This window comes from Platalea leucorodia (genome assembly GCF_965183815.1).
Source record: "Platalea leucorodia genome assembly, chromosome: 3".
Lineage (NCBI taxonomy): Eukaryota > Metazoa > Chordata > Aves > Pelecaniformes > Threskiornithidae > Platalea > Platalea leucorodia.
The window spans coordinates 124,173,409-124,193,264 of record NC_138825.1 but is presented as its reverse complement, the minus strand read 5'-3'; the positions used below and the strand labels follow the sequence as shown (position 1 = coordinate 124,193,264).

Genomic DNA, 19,856 nt, shown 5'->3' with positions numbered 1-19,856 from the left:
TGTACTGTTTTAAAAACTTGAGAGATCAACAGGAGAACCTGGCTTTGGTCCTCTGAAGTTCTTCCTCATGTGAGTTTCATTGCAATATCCAGCAGTTGTGAGGTTGAGTTTGGTGGTGGCTTGAAGGGCAGGGAGAGGTTTGGAAGGAAAAAAGTTAACAAAGTGAGGGTGAAATTAGTTGGCTCTAGTGAGAAGGGAAGGGGGAGAGAGAGTGAAGCAAGGGTAAAGACTGGAGCGTCCTTTTTGAAGTCCAATGTCTTAAAGTCAACTCAACGAAGAATTTTATTGCTGGTCTTGTTCCTCAGCTTCTGCGGGAAGATCACAAGGGGAAGGCTCGAAGGAAGTCACGGTAGTTTATCTTGTCGTCTCCACAAGAACATAGGTCAATCAGCTGGGGGGAAAAAAACCAACAAACAACATAAAGAGTTGGAAGAAGCTGCAAATTTAGGTTTTTTTAGGGGAAAGTGCCCAGAGTACTCCTTGTGTGACAGAGCAGAAAATCTTATTCCCCTGTGTGGAAGAGCCTACCACCTTAGTAGTCCTGAATCACAGGTAACCTTGAATGCTTATAGGTGACACTAATCCATGCAAGAAGAAGAGTTTAATCCTGATTGCCTTCTAAGTATCATCACAGTGGCAACAGATCCACAAAAAAAATGAAGTGTGGCCACAGACTGGCATAGGCCATGGCAAATCTTCCAGAAACCCCGTAGAAATCCCTGCCAAAAGTGGGATGGGGGCAGCATATCTGAACGGTTACTGTTCACTGGTGTCGCTTGGGTGTGCGCACATGGCATAAAGTGGAGGCACAGATAACTGAGCTTAGTGACAGCCGGACTAATGAGCCGGCTCTGGTATCCGTGCCTGACCCTGCGTTGTGTTACAGAGCTATAGCCTTTGTGTGCTTAAGGGGAAGAAAGAGGGCTTTTGTTTCTTTAATTGCATAACTAATCGCCTTCAGACACCCAGGGAGATGGATAAGGTCTAATATCACAGTTCCTTGAAAGGCTTCTTCTTCCCCTTGTCACCTGGAGACAGATTTACTAGGGTTGCTCTTGTGTGACTGACAGCTGCGCTCCTCTCCAATCCAGACAGTAGTTAACTATCTATCTATCTGGCGTATATTTAATTTATAGCACCGCCACACTTCTGAGGGCTCTGGGCACACTCCTTCCAGAGAGAAGAGGAATGCTTGTAGTGTATAGGTCCTAGATGGGGATTGAAACGTAGGGGTTGAGCCTCAATTGTCACAGGTTCCCCACATGCTCTTGGGCATGTCACTTCACCTCCCGTCCTCGGAGTGGAAGCAGGAAGGACTGTCACCACATTGTAAATTCCTCAGGGAAGAGTGGTCTCCGATGAACCCCAGTACAGCGAAGTCCTGGGTGCTGGTCAAAGGCCTTTATTCAGTCCACATTCAGAGACATAAATACTCTACCCTAGCACCCCTCTAACCACGGCTGGGATGCTCATAGTTAGCTGGTTTAGACAATATTTTTTTAGCAAGGGAAGTACTCCCTCTGATTTCTAGATTTCTTTAAACTCTGAGTCTGCCTTTATTGGCCACTAATCTACTGCATATCACATTATGCTAAGAAAGCGCCCTTTCCAATCATACTCCTGAAAGGATCCTCCATCCCCATGCTGCATGAATCTTTCTCTGCAGTTTCCCTCACATTTTCTGCTATACAGGCTGTGATCTCCATGTGCTGTTGCTCATAGTGCCCAGCAAGCCTATGTTTTAGTTGTGTTAACCAAGTGTTACAATTCCGATTTCTTTTTTTTTTTTTTTTTTGGTACAATATGTAGTTCTCAAATTTTCAATTCAGTTTTGCTGTTAAACCCAAAATGTGTCTAAGCTTTCCTAAGGCTCATTCCCTAAGCACCTCAGTGTCATCTCTACTCAAGCCCAGGTGTGCTTAAGTCATGACAGACACTCAGTGGCTCTGCAGTAGCCTATGCCTGACCTCTATCATGATATACAACCTCTTCTGCTCATCTCTGAGACCTGAGCCAGCAGGCATTTTCAGGCCTCACAAAACAGTGCAGCCAAACACTAGGCTGCTCATTTGGGGGGGCAACCTGGGTAACATTTCTTCCCTTTACTTAGAGGACAGCAATTATTATCTCACTCTTTAAAAAACAGGCTCAGTTCAACAGCTCAGAGGCCTTTCTGAATTGGGACTCTCTTGCCCTTTTCTTGAAGCTGTTCCCCTTTGTAGGGTAGAGCAGCTTTTGTTTTCGCCTGGCTAGGGTTGGTTTGTAGAAGAGCTATAGGAAGGGAATTCATTACGCACAGCACCCCTTCCTTCTGACCTTGTTAAGAAGAGTGGTGTTGGTCGGCACACTCAAGCTGTTGCAAAGGGCTAAAAATTTTGCTTTGTCCAGGATGCCAGAGCCATCCTTGTCACACTGAAGAAACGCCTCCCGAATGTTCTTGTTGTTCAAGTACTCATGGAGCTTCAGCTCTTCCTGAACCTGCACGATTAATTCATCCAGTTCCTGCTTGCTGGTCCCAAGAGTGGGGATGTCACTGTAAAAGAAAGGAAGAACAGGACTTCATGTAAAAGCTGCTTCTGGCAGCCTTACTGTGACACTTCTGTGCTGGCTGACCAGACACTATTTCTAAATACACAGCAGGCTTCTGGGGTTCTTGGTTTTTAGGTCGAGCTCACCTCAGCTTGAACTTGGAGATGAAGCTCAGTCTTGATCTTGGAGCATTAGATGATAAACTATTTTCCCTTTGCAGGACATTTCCCCCATGCACCTTTTGTCTGCAAGTGCTCTGGGACAAGGAGTGTTTCCTTGTGTGCTCCGTACAGTCCCAGGAACTGTATGCAACTCTAGTTTCAACCAGAGCCTCTGAACTACCATGATACTAACTGACTCCAAAGTGTGTTGTGAGGTATAAGGTTGTTACTTGGTCACCCAGACAGCTAAAAAAGAGGATGTGGTTTAGGCTCTGATGGGCTGATAAGCACAGCCAGAGCAAATGAAAAAAAAAGACTCCACCAACTCTCTGCTGAGCCTGCAACAATCTCGTAGCTCATGCAGATACTGTTAGCAGCACCTCTTACAGTTAACTGCTGTCTTTTGGGAAAAGATGACTGTGTCCATTTAGCTGAAAGTATCTCTGCTGCTGAGCCAGAGCTGTCCCGCAAGGTTTTTGGGTCAGCAGGAGCCACAACATTATATTGTACACACTTAACTCCCTCTGTATGTGTCCAGACACAGGCTCTTGGAGCTGAATAATCCACCGACAGCAGGCTGGAGCCCATGGATGATGCTGGAAATGCCCTTAGCTGTCAACCCTGAGTCTTATTTAGTTCCACAACGCCATCCTTTGAAGCCTACCTGTTGGCATTCTCCTTTACCACCTGCCGTGGGCGAAAATGATCCCTCAGGGACTGCAGTGCTGCCGCAGGGAAACTCTCTGCATTGCTCTCCATATAGTTAAGCACATACTCATCAGCGTCGGTGATAACAAACCTGTGGCCAAACACTGGGGAAGAGGCATCAAAGAAAGCAGTGTTACTTGCCTTTCAGCATGGGTAAGTCGCTTCATCATCCAGGAGAAAGCACGGTTTCTCTCTTGTGGCTGGGCTCAGGTCTGAGCGAGCTCTGCTATTTGTTTCTGTCCTTGAAGTGAGAATAGTTTCACTGACTCAAAGGGAGCTTTGCTGCAAGAAAAGCAGCTGCTGAGAGCAAAGGCCCCGTGCTTGGGCCTACGACACCCCATTAGCGCTGTTGTGTTTCTAATATTTCAGTATTATGTTTGTTTTCCTTACAAGATAGGTTTTCCTTGCAGGTTAGGCCTTTGCTACTGGAAGTCGTCTGGCATAGCTTTAACCCTGTGAATCCTGGCAGGTCCTAAAATGTAAACTGAACACATACTATGGAGAACGTAGCTCCTTACCTAATTATGTGAAAGGTCCAAACATCATCGAGAGTAACAGAGATATATCAATGTACACCAGCTGGTGATCTGGAAACTCAAACGTAATGAGAGCTGGAAGGAACAGATCTTTCAAGTGAAGTAAGGAATATGCACTGTCCATGCAATAAATGACATATCAGAGCAGGCACTGAAGACCAAAGCTCAGAGAGTGTTATCAATCCAGGCTGGGTTTTACCTTCAACTGTAGAACCGATGGTGAGGTCAGAGGGCTCATAGTACGTGACATTCTCTGTAGTAGAACCTGGTTTGGCAACTCTGGTCTTTCCTAAGTATTTGCCTCCAATGATGCCAGAATTACGGACCGGGGGTTCATAAATGCTGATCATGTCATTGGAGAGGAAATAAGAGAGGATGAAACGACGCTTTCTGTCCTCGGGGTTTGGTGATTCCTAGAGGAAAGGTAGTGGCTTTGGAAAAGAACATTCGAACCAGGTTTTTCTTTCCTGGGGTGCTTAGGAGTACCTAGTAAGCCACTCGTAAGCACCCTGAGTTCATAGCTTTTTTTTATAGCTGACTAAAAAAAGCGCTTAATGTAGGCCAAAAGCTACAGATATGCTGACATAGTGTAACAAAGCCTTAGACAGCATTAAGTATCTGAATTTCAAAGGTTACTTGCTCTAGTCAGGCTAACAGAAGCAGAATCTGGGCTGCAGTGACCAAGTAAATTCAGTGTTTCCACAGACTGAGTAATCCAAGAGAAAGGACTATCCTATAGGGAATGATTCATCACAGAAAGAGACTGGCTGTAAAATTCAGTGTTACAGCTATATTTTTCATTATAATGAGTATCTGAGAGAGGTGGGTGCCGCTTCCAGCTCTTAGTCACAGGAAGACACTCCCCTGACACGCCAGTAGGTTTACTTGATTAGTTTAAAATTAAGTGGATCTGAACTCGTCAGCTGTGACCTTTAGGAACTCTTGCACAATCGGGAAAAGAAATCAGCCCTTATTCACCCTGAGCGTGTGGAGAGGGCAGGCACCAGGCAGCAGAGGAAATGCCATTGCTACTGCTGGCCGTGCCAGAGGCTCCTTGCATAAACCAACTGTAAAGCTGGCACAAAGGCCAGGGCCTGAATGCCGATGTCGTGGGTGGAAAGCACCGTCCCCGCGGACTCCCCAGCTTCTGCGCTGGCACTCGGCTGCTCTGCTAGCACAGCCCCTTGCTGGCTGCTGCAGCCAGGACCAGCCTGGAGAAGGACAGGTGCTGGGAGCCAGCAGCGGAGAGAGCAAGCTTGTGCCTGTGGCAGCAGCGGAAGGCAGGCAGAGGCACAGTGCCCAGCTGCAATGCTGTTTCAGTTAGGGCCATCTGTCACGTGCTGATGTCAGTGGGAGTTTTTCCATAAATGGCCGTGGTTTTGTAGCATGTCTGTTTTGTATTTTCTGGCCTTGTTTTTTTCTACCTTTGCGTGCTACTAATTGTCACAGTGAGTACACAATAACCCAACGGCATCCCCCGAGGGGCACGCCTGTTGGCTTGGGGAACTCTCTTTTCCCACCAGCACAGAGGAGAATTTGCTAACAGCCTTGTCTCAGCAGGCTGTTCCTCCCATCCTTCTGACTCTACAACATAAGCTGGCACTATACCACCAAGCAAAGCACTTACCAGGGCCACCTGGTATCGCAGCACCTTGTGGTCATTCTCTAGCATCTTAATTACATCTTTCCGGGGAGGCTTTGGAACCAGAGAAAAGCAGTTCTGAAGAGAGTCTTCAAGGATGCCAAAACCATTATAGGGAGGAATTACCTGCATCCAGAGGAGATATCAAGCATAAACAGCTGAAACTAAGAACAAGACGATGTTTGCAAGACGGCTTATCAGAAACCATCTGTTTGGAAAGAAATCTTTTGTCACCAGGTAGCAGTAGCCGTGACATCCTGCCCAGTAGAGACGCTACTAGCCCAGCCATGAGTTGGATCCCCTACTTGCAGAAAATATTTAAGAGAATTAAGAAAATCTGAAATTCAGAAAGCCAGGTAATTTCTCTGAATAGAGACTATGGCCATACTAATAAGTAAACCTTCCTGTGCACAGGAACTCAATCATCTATATGGTTACACTGTTAACTTAATCCCCACTGTGTTTGTGGTCTAGGCCAGCTCGCACTCCAAACTATTCCTAGGCTCAGTCTGGGAGGTAACAAGGGCTGTGACTGTCCCCAGTAGGCAGTCTGGACTTAGCAACCACGTTTTGGAGGGTGAGGGAGAGTTTAGTAGCATGAGTTCAGCCATACTGTACCAGTTGGCTTCCCAGCCAAAACCAAACCCTGACACTGTTTAATTTTCTAGTATAGACATAACCAGAGTTTTTTCTATCACTATTAGCAAGTGCTTTGTCCTTTACAGTACTAGAAATCAACAGTTTCAGGGGACTTTCATTTTTATATTGACTATAACCATTCTTGCCTTGTCTTTTTCAAGTTACTTGCTCTTTTCTTTAAGCTGAACTTGTTTACTAGAGGTTCTTACTAAGCTGAACGTATACGAACTTATACCAACTGCTTCCTTCCCTCCCTTCAAGAAATTGTTTGCAGTACCTGTGGAACTTCCTCAAGCGATTTCTCCTTTATTTCCACTGGCTGGAAGTCTGTGATGCCAAACTTGTCACGATAGAAGTTTCGTGTGAAGTCATCGCAATCATAGATGAAGAAGGTGCGTCCAAGGAGGGTGGTAGATTTGCCGACAGCAAAATCTTTAGCTGTGTACCACTCAAGTACCTCCCGATCAGAGATCTCCAGCACACAGCTTGGGAAGGTCTCTAAGGAAAAGGGAGCAAAAGGAAAAATAAATCAATCAGGCAGATGTTAACATTTCCTAGTGAAAAGGGATACAAAAGCAAGCTGTATAAATAGCTCCAGGGAGCTGTTGGTACTGCTGTCCTGCCACTGTTTCCCAAAAGATAAAGAATTTAATAATCATTTAAAGGACTTTTCTTTGTCCAAAAACCAATGACACTTGGAGTGTTCTCATAAAAAATTCTCCAGATTCGTTGTACCTCTGACACAGCCACCACACACGTGTCTACCCACCAAGGCACTTCAGCACAGACAGATGTGCTGGCCAATCTAAACTTACTTTTCTTGTCCACAAAGGTTTTGGGCAAGCGTTGGCGTTTTATCAGTATTGGGAATGGGTCTCTACCATCATTTTGCTTGTAGACTTCCCGAACCTCCACTGTGTCATCTGCCAAGTAGTAATGGATGATGTAAGGCCGATTCTCACCAAACATGCTGTTGGTGTCATCCCACATGGCGTAGAAGCGAAGGACCTGGGGCGGGGAAAAAAGAGGCAGAGAAGACAAACGTGGATTAGAATTACTAATGCTTTGTCCAAACAAAGTGGGTTGAAATGGGCTGGGTGACTGGAGGCATCTCAGCAATCTTCTCTGCCAGGTACAGAAGAACCAAGCCCTTGTACTGTGGGTACTGGGATGAATGGGCTGCTGAGGCAGCAGTGGGAAGGGCAGCAGGGGCCTGGAGAGCTGGACAGGCCTGGCTTACCTTGACAGCAGCAAGTGAGAAAGAACAGTTTATGCTAAGACAAGAAATTTAGTTCAGGAAGCATGAGGAAAAATGGAGGGGGAAGTGATTAAAAAGCAGCAGAAAATAATTGCCCAGGACTGAACAGGGAAGTAGTCTAAAGGGAAGTGATTTTTATAATGAAACTTAATACAGCAAGACAGAATCTTGTTTTGACTCTTTAACCTCTCAGAGGTTTCATGGCCAATTCCTTACTACTGTCATGCTGAGGATGGCAGAGGGGAAGGCACTCAGCAGTCCTGAGGAGGCTGCGTTCACTGCAGACCCGATCTTATTTCTGCCTACTGGAAATATCATCTTTTAAAGCCACAGAAATCCAGTTCTTCACACTGCGATGCTCAAGAGTTCCCCAAGGTAGAGCTCCTAAACAGGCAGCCCAATGGCCATCGCAGGCAGAGTTGGCCCAGTGCAGACTTGAGTCACTAAGGCTAAACTGGCAGTAAAATGGCAGGCACAGCCCAGCTTGCCTCCACGCAGCAAAACTGTCTGCTCCCCTCAAAACAGGGTGACCATATCCAAAATGGCAACTGGATATGATCCTGTCCTGTGCTAACTAACACCTAGCTGATGGCCAGGAGCTGTTTGTTTGATAGCTGGCCAGGGACAACATGCAGAACTCAGGTCGTGTGCTGGCCCTGTTTTATTTTCTAGTGTAGATATAGTTGATAGGGTTTCTTACCTTGTTGCTAGATGAAAAGAAGATCCAGAGGAGCAGGGAGGGGAGTGTTAGTCAACTGTGTGCACAGCAAGTGGCATTTGGGTTTGTCTGAAATTGTCCACTCTGGCACCTGGCATCAATGTTTTGGGGGAAGAGAGGAGTGGATGCAGCACGCCCATTCGTATTAGAACTGCATCTGGCCCTATGTGCTAACTTCCTCAGGCAGGTGGCTTATCACCCCCACAGAAAGCAAGAGGGAGATGGAGGATCTAGAGCGTAGGTTCTGCAATCCAAAGAGAAGCTGTTCACAAGGCACAAAGCCCAGTAAAAAGGTAAAAGAGTTTGTTTCTTACTAAAGCCAAGAAAGGAGCAAAACTGGAATCTGTTCAGCGGACTGAGATTTTTTAGAATGAGTAAGGTTGTAGACACTCATAAAACTTGGGTTTCAGTAACACGTACAGTCTGTAATGTGGGTAATCACTACCAGCTCTCTCACCTGCTTGTCGTAAGTCAGAAACTGTTTGAGTTGGTCGAAATCTGATGGTGTGACGTAGTTGTGCATAGGCATCCGACGCAGTTCTGTGTAAGGATCAAAAACCATTTTCTCTGGAGGGTTCAGTTCAATTCCTTGGCTCTCCAGGAACACCTAGGAAGGTCATCTGAGGTATTAATGCTGCTGTGAGTTCTGAAGGTAAGAGGTAACTAGAGATTACAGACAGGCTGAGATGAGCGTTGTCAGAACACTGCAAGTTCATTACTCACAGACCACCAGGCTGCAGGACTATTAGTTCTACTGCAATAACAAATACGATGGAAGATAATTAAGATGTTTCTGTTTAAGCTGCTTCTTAGCTTTGCTTGCCCTTTAATTACTCAGGGCAGTCTTGTCCTCAACATCCTAACTCAGATTTTACTTGAGCACAGTTTTCCTTGGCCTTAGGGCTTTAAATGGAAGATAACTGTCAGCTGGTCTCTTTTACGTAAACAAAAAAAGCTAAATTAGTGCGTAACGGTGGATGTAGTCAGTTAGAATTTGCAAGAGACCTACGGCTCCCCAATGTGTCAGACAGTGGAAGTTAGTGTTACCCACAGTAGGGCCACCAAAGCCCTTTGGGCCACGAGGATATGTGCCAGAGTGGCAGCTTCAGTCCATCTTTCAGAAGGAGTACTTTTGCCACAGAAAGAGGACAATTTGTTTGTTTATAAATAGATTTTTTGCTTACCTTGGATGCATCAACAAACTCTAGGGTATTACTTGTGTATTCACATCAGTCACCCAAAACAACCTCTGAAGTCAATGGACTTCTTCCTTTTTTGGCCTTGGGATGTTGTGGCCCATGAAAACATTCAGCCCAGGAAGCACCTATGCAAATATCTCCAACAGGTACGTGAGATCACCCTGAAGACTCACAAAGCAGGTTCACACTTTCAGACTCACTATTTTCTGGTCTGGAGGATGCCAGTTAATGATAAACAGGCTAGTGGCCTTGAGATGTAGAACCACATCGCTCATTTTGTGTTTTCCATCAACCAGCCAACATTTACATGAGAACCAGCTCTTCATCTGATGTGAATTGACTTTAACAGTCACCCAGTTCCAGCAGAGCTGGCCCCACATGTTCTCAACAGCCACATATATACCAATATATTATACATGCTTGGGAACATTCCTGGGGACTGAGGCCAACTGGCAAGGAACAGCCTGCATCTAAACTCTGTCAGGCTCTAGGACAGGTTGGCTGCATGTAACTCACCTACTGGGAATGGTCGCTGGAGCATTCTAACTCCTGGACTGCTCCTGGGAATTGCTTGGAAGAATAGTAGTTGACCAGGGCTGAGATTATACTGGGGACAATCTAACAGCATACCATTATACTGGTATTTGTTATTGGATTGTTTTTCTTTCACTTACTGGTACAGAAATAGCCAGAAATAGAAAAGCAGGCAATAAGTAAGCTCTCTTAGAAAGGTCAGTTCATACCAGGATTCTCAACCCACGGATCATGACTGCTCTTCTGGCTCGGCTGTAGATGGGTGCAGAGTTACTGACTGCATTCCCTTCCCCTATTCTTAACAGAAGAGTATTAAGTCAGAAAAGAGTTAGGATCAGTAATTTCCCTCTCACATATGCACAATGTTTCATCTGGACTGTACGCAGTAAAACTGTTGTACACACAGAAATGAACTTAGAATTTGTATTGTAAGGAGAAGTCCTGAGGACAAAGGATGGACTCCCAGCAGCCCTGGGGCAAAAATACTGAGCAATTAATATGCCCTCAGCACATACCATACCTTGAACTCCCCATTGATCTGAAGAAAGAAGTCTTCACAAAAAGCAAAATGAAAGATTGCAAGCAACCTTATTCTGAAAGCTACAGATGCAGACTACTGGACTCTAACAGGTCTGGCCACCTGTAATTCCCAGGATTCTCTGTGTCAGTGTTCTCAGTACAAGCAACACACCTGTGTGAATGGGTCACAGTCGACTATGCGGTACATCCTGCCATACATGGTGATGTTCATGCCCCGATTCAGATCTTTCCAGTGGTAATGATCCCCACGGTCATTCTTAGGCACCCGGTGGCGTCTGATAAGTTTGCCTTGAGGAAGACCAGAGTTCCGTACAACAGGCTCTATGACGGACATGCTGTCATCTTCCAAATAGTAATAGATAGCCACTTGGCGGATCCGGTAATGCTCTTCTGCGGAGAGAGGAACATCTTCCTGGAAATAGGCATCAAACTTCAAAATCTGCCAAAGGGGCAATATCCCAAAGGGAGAAAGAAACAATTTGAACACCATGATTAGTCTATTAAGACAAATAATTTATTTGTAATGTGCTTTAGCAGTGCAAAGATACTGGATTGTAATCTATAAAATCATCAAAGCCAACTGTAGCCTAATCTGTGACTGATGGCAGAGGCATCATGAGGGCTTTTATCTAGACCTGCCTTTTACAAATCTGGTATGCTTGAGACAAGTGTAAAAAATACAGCCTTTTCCCTACTCCTCCTTCATCACCCACTATTCCACCTACTTCCAGGTGCTTGGTTACTGCCAGTAATCTAGTTTGCTGACATACGTGACTTTCTTTACTATTGTCAGCTTTGCAGACCCTGATTTAGGGAAGCTGTCAGGAGATTTTAGTAAAGAGTTCAACCACATCTGTGGATTTTAAAATCTGCATGGGTCGTCTGAAGTCACATCTATTTAGCACTGACAGCAAAAGCTAATCTGCGCTGGAGAAACAAGGAGAGAAATCAGGGTGCAGAGAAAATGCACCCTGCCAAAAGCCAGTCAATCACAGTTCCTGTGCTTGGCAGAAGTATGAGGAATATTCCCTCCAAGATCATTCATTGCCCCTTAAGACGATGTAGGTGGCCAATCAGGTCTTGCATATCCAGCCTACATCAGGCCACAGGCCTAAGTAATTAAGTAAGGATAAAGCCAGCAAGTTCCTACTAGCCAGCAAAAGTGCTTCAAAGGGGACCATGAGTTCCCCCAGCAGCACTGGGGCCCCTGCTGCTGCTCTGGCTTGAATGAAGGGGCAGAGAAGTATCTGGCAGATTAAAAACGGCAACATCTACATCACTCTGAAGGAATAGCCTCAGTAATTAACACAGCACATCTGTTCCCCAGTCTGGCTCACAGATGGGCTGAGGGCTGGCTACAGACTGCCTTTCCAGGCCTGCCTGGCAGCATGCAAACCCCTGCACGCATTCAGGTCTGCTGAGCCTTGCACGCTCTGCAGCGACTGCTCTGTCCTTGGCTGCGGCTGCACTCGCCGGCTTGCAGTCTGTGCCACCGGCACATTTAACATCAAGGGTCAGCTCAGGACTGCTCCAAGCAGACACACAGCCACCTCCGAGACCGATACGATCACCACGATGTAATGCAGGAAGTACTAATGGAGCAGTACAGGCTGTAACACGCTGTGGTGACAAACAAGCATAAATAGACCACAGTTAAACAGTCGAACACGGTCCTCATTGCAGACTGTCTTTTACAGTTTAAGCTGGGTTACAATCTCAATATAGTTTTGGAAATACAGAAGGCCAGACTGTGGTTTACAGGGCAATGGTTATAAACTGAAGCTTTTCAGAGTTAATCAAACTTCTTTTCCAACGCCTGCTGGAAATGCTCTAGCGTAACTTATGTCTTACATCGTTTACGTATTATAATCCTCCTCCCGAGCAAAGAAAGCCTCTTTCAGTCTGAGGTTCAGCTGTCTCTGACTAAGGGCTATGGCATCTGAAAACTGCTGTACACTGTCCCATGAACCCTAGAGCTGACTGTTTATGTCTCTGAACTTGGCCAGCGATATTCCTGGAATAAGCTTCTTTATACCTTTTTGTCAAAAGCCACGTGTGCTGGAATGAAGCCTGAAGGCAGAGCCTGCTTGGCTTGCCCATAGGTCAGCGTGGGTCTCTTGTTGGATAATTCGTCTAATTCAGCTTGAGAAAGCTGATTCACATAGAGTCGCTCCCCGCCGATCCCCACTGTTGGCAGCCGAGAAAAGGCAAATCCATTTTTGTAGCCCAGTGTCTGGGACCGATGAAAAGATGTTTTCTGTGGAAAGAAATCCAGCTGTTAAAATACTACATGCGCGTAGTAGATATAGCTACTGAAAGCTGAGAAAAACAGTAAGAGTGTAATATTCAGAATGCCCCCCCAGCATTTTATCATAACCTACTGCAGCAGTTATTTACAATCAGATTTTACACTTGGATCAAGAAGGCTGAAAAAACAGTAAGCGGCTGGAGGAAAAAAGCATCAGAGTGAACTCAAATCCTAGCACTGGCACAGACTCCCCAAGAGCTTAAATCACGTAATTTCCCTATTGCCACCATTCTCAGTTCCTAGAATGGGGTGACAGCACTTCATCTGCCCTAGTATTTCTCTCACAAACTCTTTGTTCCCGACTCTGTGCTACGGCAGTACAGAGCACCGTGGGACCTCACTCTGTTGTTGCCTTACGGTGCTCCCTTGACTATTACACCTTGTGCACCCTGTGTGTTTTCTGTTGCTATTTATTCTGTTAACCCTCTCCCGGAGATGATATTCACAGGATTTTCTTTGCTGGGCTAAATCAAGGTGTGTCATGCTCACAGAACTGCAATTATGAAACGTACCAAAGCACATTAGCTGTTTCACCACCTCTCTCCACAGTCCAGGCAAGGGTCACACATTAAATAACCACAACCACAATGTAAGACCCTACAGCAGATTAATGAGAAGCCTGATAAGGCGAGAAGAATTCTATCTTTGTGAGCACTGTATAATGCTGGCTATAGGATTCACTTGTTACTTTTTGCTTTGTTGGTTTAATCTTGGTTTTGAGCTTCTTGGAGCCTTTCACCTGTTTTGCTATCTATCTCCCTCATGCCAGCTACTGCGTCATTCTTCAAGCTCAATAATTATCCAGGTGGCACAGGAAGGTCCCTGCTTTGCTTAAGGACACACAACAAGAAAATGTCAGAGCTGTGAATGGGACCTGATCTCTGTCAGCCCAGTCCTGTTCTTCATTACTGAAGATTAGGATCGGACTTGAGTGACACCAAGCTACTCCTCTTGCTGTACAGTCCACCACGCCTGGTACCTCACCTGCAATCCTGAAAGCGTTTCAAATAACACGTGCCTGGCTGGTCCCACTGGGCTTTCAACACTTAATGCTCCAGAGAAAGCAGGAGAAATCATGAGTCCCTGATAATAAAATCCCTGACTTTACCTTGACTTTTGCCAAGTAAAACAGAGTTGTACGCATTTCTGGCCCTGAAGGAACAAGCTTCAGCTCCTTTTCCAGACCCAGACTTGCAATCTGTCCAACCTCAGACATGTGAACCACTTCTTCTCCACCCCCCTCCCTCACCCCTCATGGTTAAGCCTCTAATCTTATTTATACCTTCCAGGCCCCACTTGAATTTCACATAATCGCCTGTTTTCTCTTTAAACTGGTACGACGGATCTTGCAATGCTGTGGCCAGAGCAGTTAGGAAAACAGGTTCAGGTGAAAACAAGAGAGCTTACTGAAGACATATTAACAGAATGTCTTACAAACATTAGCCCTGCCACAGAACTGCCATTTCCTTCTGTTAAATGAATATCAAGGGAAAGCTGTGGGAAAAATATTCAAGGAAACCCAGGAAGTTTGTCTTTAAATTGGGCAATATCAGTGTTTGTCAGAAGTGCACAGGCTTTTAAGGGCTCACAGTTGCCTAAAGAAAACACCTCGCAAATTCATAAGACTCCCAAAGTTGATAGGCTCTCCCAAGTGAGCGTGGATGCCAGATAACATCTCACAGTATCAGGTGACTAATGTAAATGTAAAAGGGAAAAGTCAGAATATAAACTCCTAATCTCAGTTGCTGCCAGTCCATATCTGAAGAAAGGCCACTGAATTAAGTCCTTCTTTTTGCCAAGTCTATAACACTTCATACAAACACCATTCCCCCTCCCAGTGTCTCTGTTCCTCTGTCACATGAGCACTAAGCAATAACAATACTATCTTATTTGAAGACAGAGGTTTTCTTCAGCACTTCTCAATATTCACTTGGAAAACAAGTATCACAATGCCTATTTTATAGACTGGAAAATTGAGGCAAAGTGAGTTGACAGCACTTGCTAGGGCTCATCCTGAGGAACACTGCAAAGCCATTTCTGGAGTCCAGATCTCCTTAAAACATTACCAATACTTCAAGTTACTCTAAAATAATGATCTGCTCTGCTAAGTCCCGTGGGTGTTTCTTACATACACTGCTGAAGTCAGTAGAAACATTCACATGACTAAAGCAGGCAGGATTTTACTGATAGAGGAAATAATATTTTGCTAGGGGCAGAAATTTGCATTGCAGATTTCCAAGATGTTATAAATGATATTGAGGAAATAATATTAAGATGAGAATAATTCTGAGATAACCTTTATTACTGCATGGTTAAGAGTATTCATTATGAGTAAATGACTCCACTTACTGTTGAAGAACTCAGTTGTCACTGACTTAGAAAATAGTTTGACTGTTCAGGCTGGAAGGTACCACTAATACTGGCACAGTGAGAATTTATCCTTGGGTAATCTGATCCACACACAAGCAGAGTAAAGAAAAGAGAGGGTCCTATTTAGAAAAACAGAGAAAACTGGGTTCCCACAAAAGCATCCAGAATGATCTGGACTGGGTTTACCAAAGCCCATCATGACACAGTCCTTGTCAACAGCACATCATTTCAAGAGCACATCTGTCAAACAGTATTAGTGACAATGCCACCACTGGTCTAAGAAATACAGGACAATATCTTCCTAAGGGAGCGCTCCTTTGGGAGAATTAGCATTTCCATTGGAAGATCAAATAAGCATGAGGTCTGTGTTTCGGGAAGTAAAGAAGCTCTGTAAGTGATATGGGAAGAGCAGAGTGGGCTGACCTGCGGCGGGGCTCACCATCACTTGAGAAGATTTGCCTAAGGGTAGACTGGATTGGTAAGAGGTTCTCTCTTCTGTAGAGGTTCTCTCTCCTGTAGAGCACAATCTAGGGGACGTATCAGGAAGGCAGGGAAGTGCTTGTTCTGGAGGTGTCAGTTTTTGATGGGAATATCAAGGACAAAGAGTACTGTCCCAAGGTATGTCTTTTATTTTTTGCGGTAGTAGAGCATGTCCCATGACAAATGTTCACATACAAGTACACAAGGTTCCATGTCCAGAGCATACTGGGGCCCCGTTCGCCTGATGACCAGGCAACTTGGATGTATTGGGAGGGAGCAGGAGGAAGAAGGGGCCGCACTCAGAATGCTGAGCCTTATGGAAATGGTGGAACCTGTTCTTAAGGATATTAAACTCCAGGGAAATGTAAGGCATGCCCTGGTCTATCTGTTCCCTACAAAAGTCTGGGAGCATTGCTTCTGAGGGAAGCAGTCAGGGTATTGGTTTCTCAAACTGACATTAGTAGCATTGAGTTGAAGTTGAGCAATGGTGTCAAGACTCCTATATTAGTTCCCCAGGGAGAAGGAAGGGCAGAGCTGTCAGCTGCTCTGAGGCAGTACTGGAAGGAACTCATCTCAGTTCTCATCTGCAGTACTGCTTCCTCAAGAGGATATTGGAAGGATTTGGTGTTATCAGATCCTCAGTGTGCGGGCATTGGGAATGGGGAAAAGCAGAGGTTGCTTCCTCATTTAGGTGCCAATTCAAGTGCAGAGGATGAGGATGACACTACTTCTTCCAAGGAGCCTGGGAGAAGCTGAGAAGGTCTCACTTCCTTAGCAGGATCCTGGAGGCTGTGGTGGTATCCGTTCTGTGAGGGATACCAGTTCTTTGAAGACTGTCAGGTTCTCAGGCTCCAGACCATTAGCTCCCTATGGACTATCAAGGATTCATTTCTCCAGGCGATACTGGAAGAGCATTTGTGTAAGTATTGGAGCTTTGGAGGAGGGGGTATCAGGAGAGTATTGGTTGCCCAGGACATTGGTGACTTCAGGGTGTATCTGTCCCTCTAAGGGTGGTGGATGGGTCCAGGACCTACCTGTTTCCCTAGGTATACAGGAATGGTATTGAGGAATAATGCCTAGTGGAGGACTGCTTGAGGTTTGGAGAGTGTTGGTTCTCCTGGGTATATCAAGTCAGTTGAGGGGATATCAGGTGTGTTTAAGGGTCCTGGTTCAGGGCAGTATCAGAATGAGCAGCGGGTTCAGAACACATCCCTTTGGGAGAACTGAGATGGTTCAGAGAAACAGGAGTTTCCCTGGGGGAATCAGGTGTCAAGACTGTAAAGTGAATACAGGGATACTCCTTCCCTTGGGGTACCACATGAACTGGTGGGGGAACTACTGGGTGGATTCAGGGCTACTGGATCTCTGTGGGGTGAGTTTGCAATCGTAATTCTGCAGTTATAGAGAAAGCTTTTGGGGTCTCCAATGAGGCTGGGGGAACTTACCTCTCCAAAGCTACCAGGACAATTTCAGGGGTTATCAGATGGGTGCAAGATGCAATGGGTTCCTTGTGGACAAGATTAAGAGTACCAAGTCCCCTGGAAGGTGGGCTCAGGGATATCTGGTCCCCTGGGAACAGACTTTCAATTGCACTGAGAGAACTTAGGGAGTACCAGGTCTGCTGTGGGTGGGGTCAGGGGATACCAGCTGGGTTCAGAGAGTTCAGCAGGTATTTGTTGGCTTTGGGAAACACCGGGTCCCCTGGTGGAGAGTTCAGTGGGTATTAGATCTGCTGGGGAGCGTCAAATGAGTTTACAGGGCACCAGGTCCCTTGGGGGTCACTTCACCGGGTAGCGGGTCCCCTGAAGGGTGTCTGGTGAGTTTGAGGGGTACCAGGTTCCCAGAACATGAGTTCACAGTATACCAAGTCCCCTCCGGGATATTAGGTGAATTCAGGAGGTACCAGGCCTCTTGGGAGAATTAGAGGGTGGTCTGAGGGAATAGGAGGCTCCCTCGGGGTGGGTTCAGGGGGTAACATGTTCCCTGGGGGAATATTCAGTGAGTTTAGGGGTACCAGGTCTCCTGGGGACTTAGAGGAGGGTCTGAGGGACTGCCAGGTTCCCAGGGGGTGTCTTCACGGGGTAGCAGGTCCCCCGGGGGAGCCGGACAGGGTGCAGGTCATTGACGAGTCCCTGAAGCAGGTGGGGGGTGCAGAGGCCCGCTTCTTAGGGGGGCTCTCGGGGGGGGCACCTGCATGGCCAGCCCAGAGCGGGCTTGGGGGTGTCCCGGGGGGACTGGGGCAGGGGACGCCGGACGGCTGCGCTCACCATGGGGTCCCTGAAGGCGCAGCCCGGGAGGAAGGGCAGGCCCGGCCCCGGCTCCGGCTCCGTGCTCATGGCGGCGGAGGCGCTCCCTCCCCGGCCTCCGGCGACGCCGTCTCCACGGCAACCGCCGGCCCGCCCAGTGCGCAGGCTCGCCGGGAAGCGCGCATGCGCACTGAGCCGGGGGCGCCCGCGCCTGCGCGGTGAGCGCCGGGGAGGCGTTGCCGTGGCGACGGGAGGGCGGGAACGCGGCCGCTGGAGCTCGGCCGAGCCTGGGGCGGGGGCCGGAGCGGCCGGGCCGCCCCCAGCACCCTGGGAAGGGGGGTCCGGGGTGCCCTCGTCCCCGCAGTGTGGAAAAGAAGGGAGTCCCGGGAGCTGCGGAAAGCGTTAATCCTGTTTTCTTACGGATTTGAGCGCGCCAACGCAGGCTGCCGCCATGTTCCTCCTCCCCCTCACGCCCAGCCGGGACCTTTCAGCATCCCGCGGCGTAAGCTCAGTATTGCCTCTGCCAGGCCCTCACCCCCTCGGCACAGCCCGTGCTATTAAAATCTCTTGGCTTCCAAAACGGGTGGTGCCATCCAGGGACGCCTTTTGGGAGTCGTCCCTGCCCTGTGCCGTGCCCAGGGAGAGGAGTAGCCCGAGGGGGTCAAAACTGCACCTGGAGTGCTCAAAACATTTTAACAGGAGAAGTGATTCTGCTGGTTTATTATGTATATAGTATGTATATTAGCTGTGAGATAGTGGGGTTTGTGATATGTACCACTGACATAGTTCTTCTCTTTTAAAAACACAATTTTTATCTCTTTCTGAAGGAGGCAGCAAAAAGAAGCAGCGAGGAGGCCACCTAGGAAAAGGCAGTTGTGCAAAAGTCACTCCCAAATGTAAGAGAGAAAGGAGAGCCAAGTCAATCACCATGGAGAAAAGAGTTTTTTGTATGTCTTTCCCTTGGTCTCTTTATCAACGGCACACAGGACAGGACAGGCTGCGCTTCAAGGGCAGGCAGCAGGATCTGAGAGTTTTGTAAGCAGAAGTCAAGCAGAGAGAAATGCAGCCAGACCGTCTGCCTAAGCATGGTGTGGGAGAGAGAAGAAAGCCAGCCGGTGGGAGATAAAGAATGAGTCTGATGAGCTTAGAAAGGAAAATAAGAGATTGAAGGCCAAGCAGGGCTGAAAGAGCTGGATCTGAAAGACAGCAAGCTGCTAATGTGACTGCTGACTCAGATGCAGGTGCTGGGACCGAAGCTCTCCGATTTCTCCTGCTGTGATGTCCAAGCACCATTTAGCAGGTTTCCTGAACTTAGCAAGGACCAGGGCCTTCCTCAGAGAAGGAAGCTTGCCTCTGTGGGCCATGGGCCATCCTCTAGGAGAGTGACAGCAACTTTTTAACAAGGCTGTGTGGCAGAGCGCCCCTGTGCACAGCTTGCAATGGGGCAGGAGTGCTGCTGTCCTGCCCTTTGCATGAGTGGGGAATGAGGGCCAGGGGATTTATCCATGGTCACAAAGCAGGATCTTAGGCTCTGGATATGAGCAGGGACAGGATCGGCAGACTGTGGTCCCAGTACATTCCTCCCGGGTGTTTTAAGGGAGACGGGAATGAAGAAAGGAAGATTAAGGAAAGCTATAGCAGAAGTTGGTACTTTCTTAGGAATAGTGACCATAAAGCAGGAGAGAGGAGAAATGGGGAACAAGGAATTGAAGTGGAACTTGCAACATCTGGGTTCAGCATCATCTTTGACATCAGCTTCTGTACAGGCAAGTCCGGCTTGCCAAGGTTAAGATAAGCTTTAGCCTCCTACATCCCTACTCTCTATTGGTGAAAGGGAAAAGGAAGTCTTTATCAAGATTTCTATTTCTTATCTGTTTAAAGCTTATGTGTTTTAGAGGAAAGACTGTGCTATTATGTGTATATATGCCACTGTAACATGCAGCAATAAAAAAGTCCGACCGGTGAATAACCATGCAAGGAGAGCGGAT

General features: G+C 46.9%; 1 protein-coding gene across 1 annotated transcript; it reads right to left on the bottom strand.

Annotated features, from left to right (window-relative positions):
- Nucleotides 1–319: 319 nt before the first annotated feature.
- EFHC1 (EF-hand domain containing 1) lies at nt 320–17,958 on the bottom strand (the record flags this gene model as incomplete). Its single annotated transcript, XM_082305505.1, has 11 exons — nt 320–391; nt 2,317–2,533; nt 3,355–3,502; nt 4,134–4,347; nt 5,562–5,702; nt 6,493–6,713; nt 7,031–7,223; nt 8,649–8,798; nt 10,616–10,903; nt 12,500–12,721; nt 17,890–17,958. The coding sequence occupies 11 exons, from the start codon at nt 17,956–17,958 to the stop codon at nt 320–322; spliced, it is 1,935 nt and encodes a 644-aa protein (XP_082161631.1).
- Between the last annotated feature and the right edge of the window lie 1,898 nt (nt 17,959–19,856).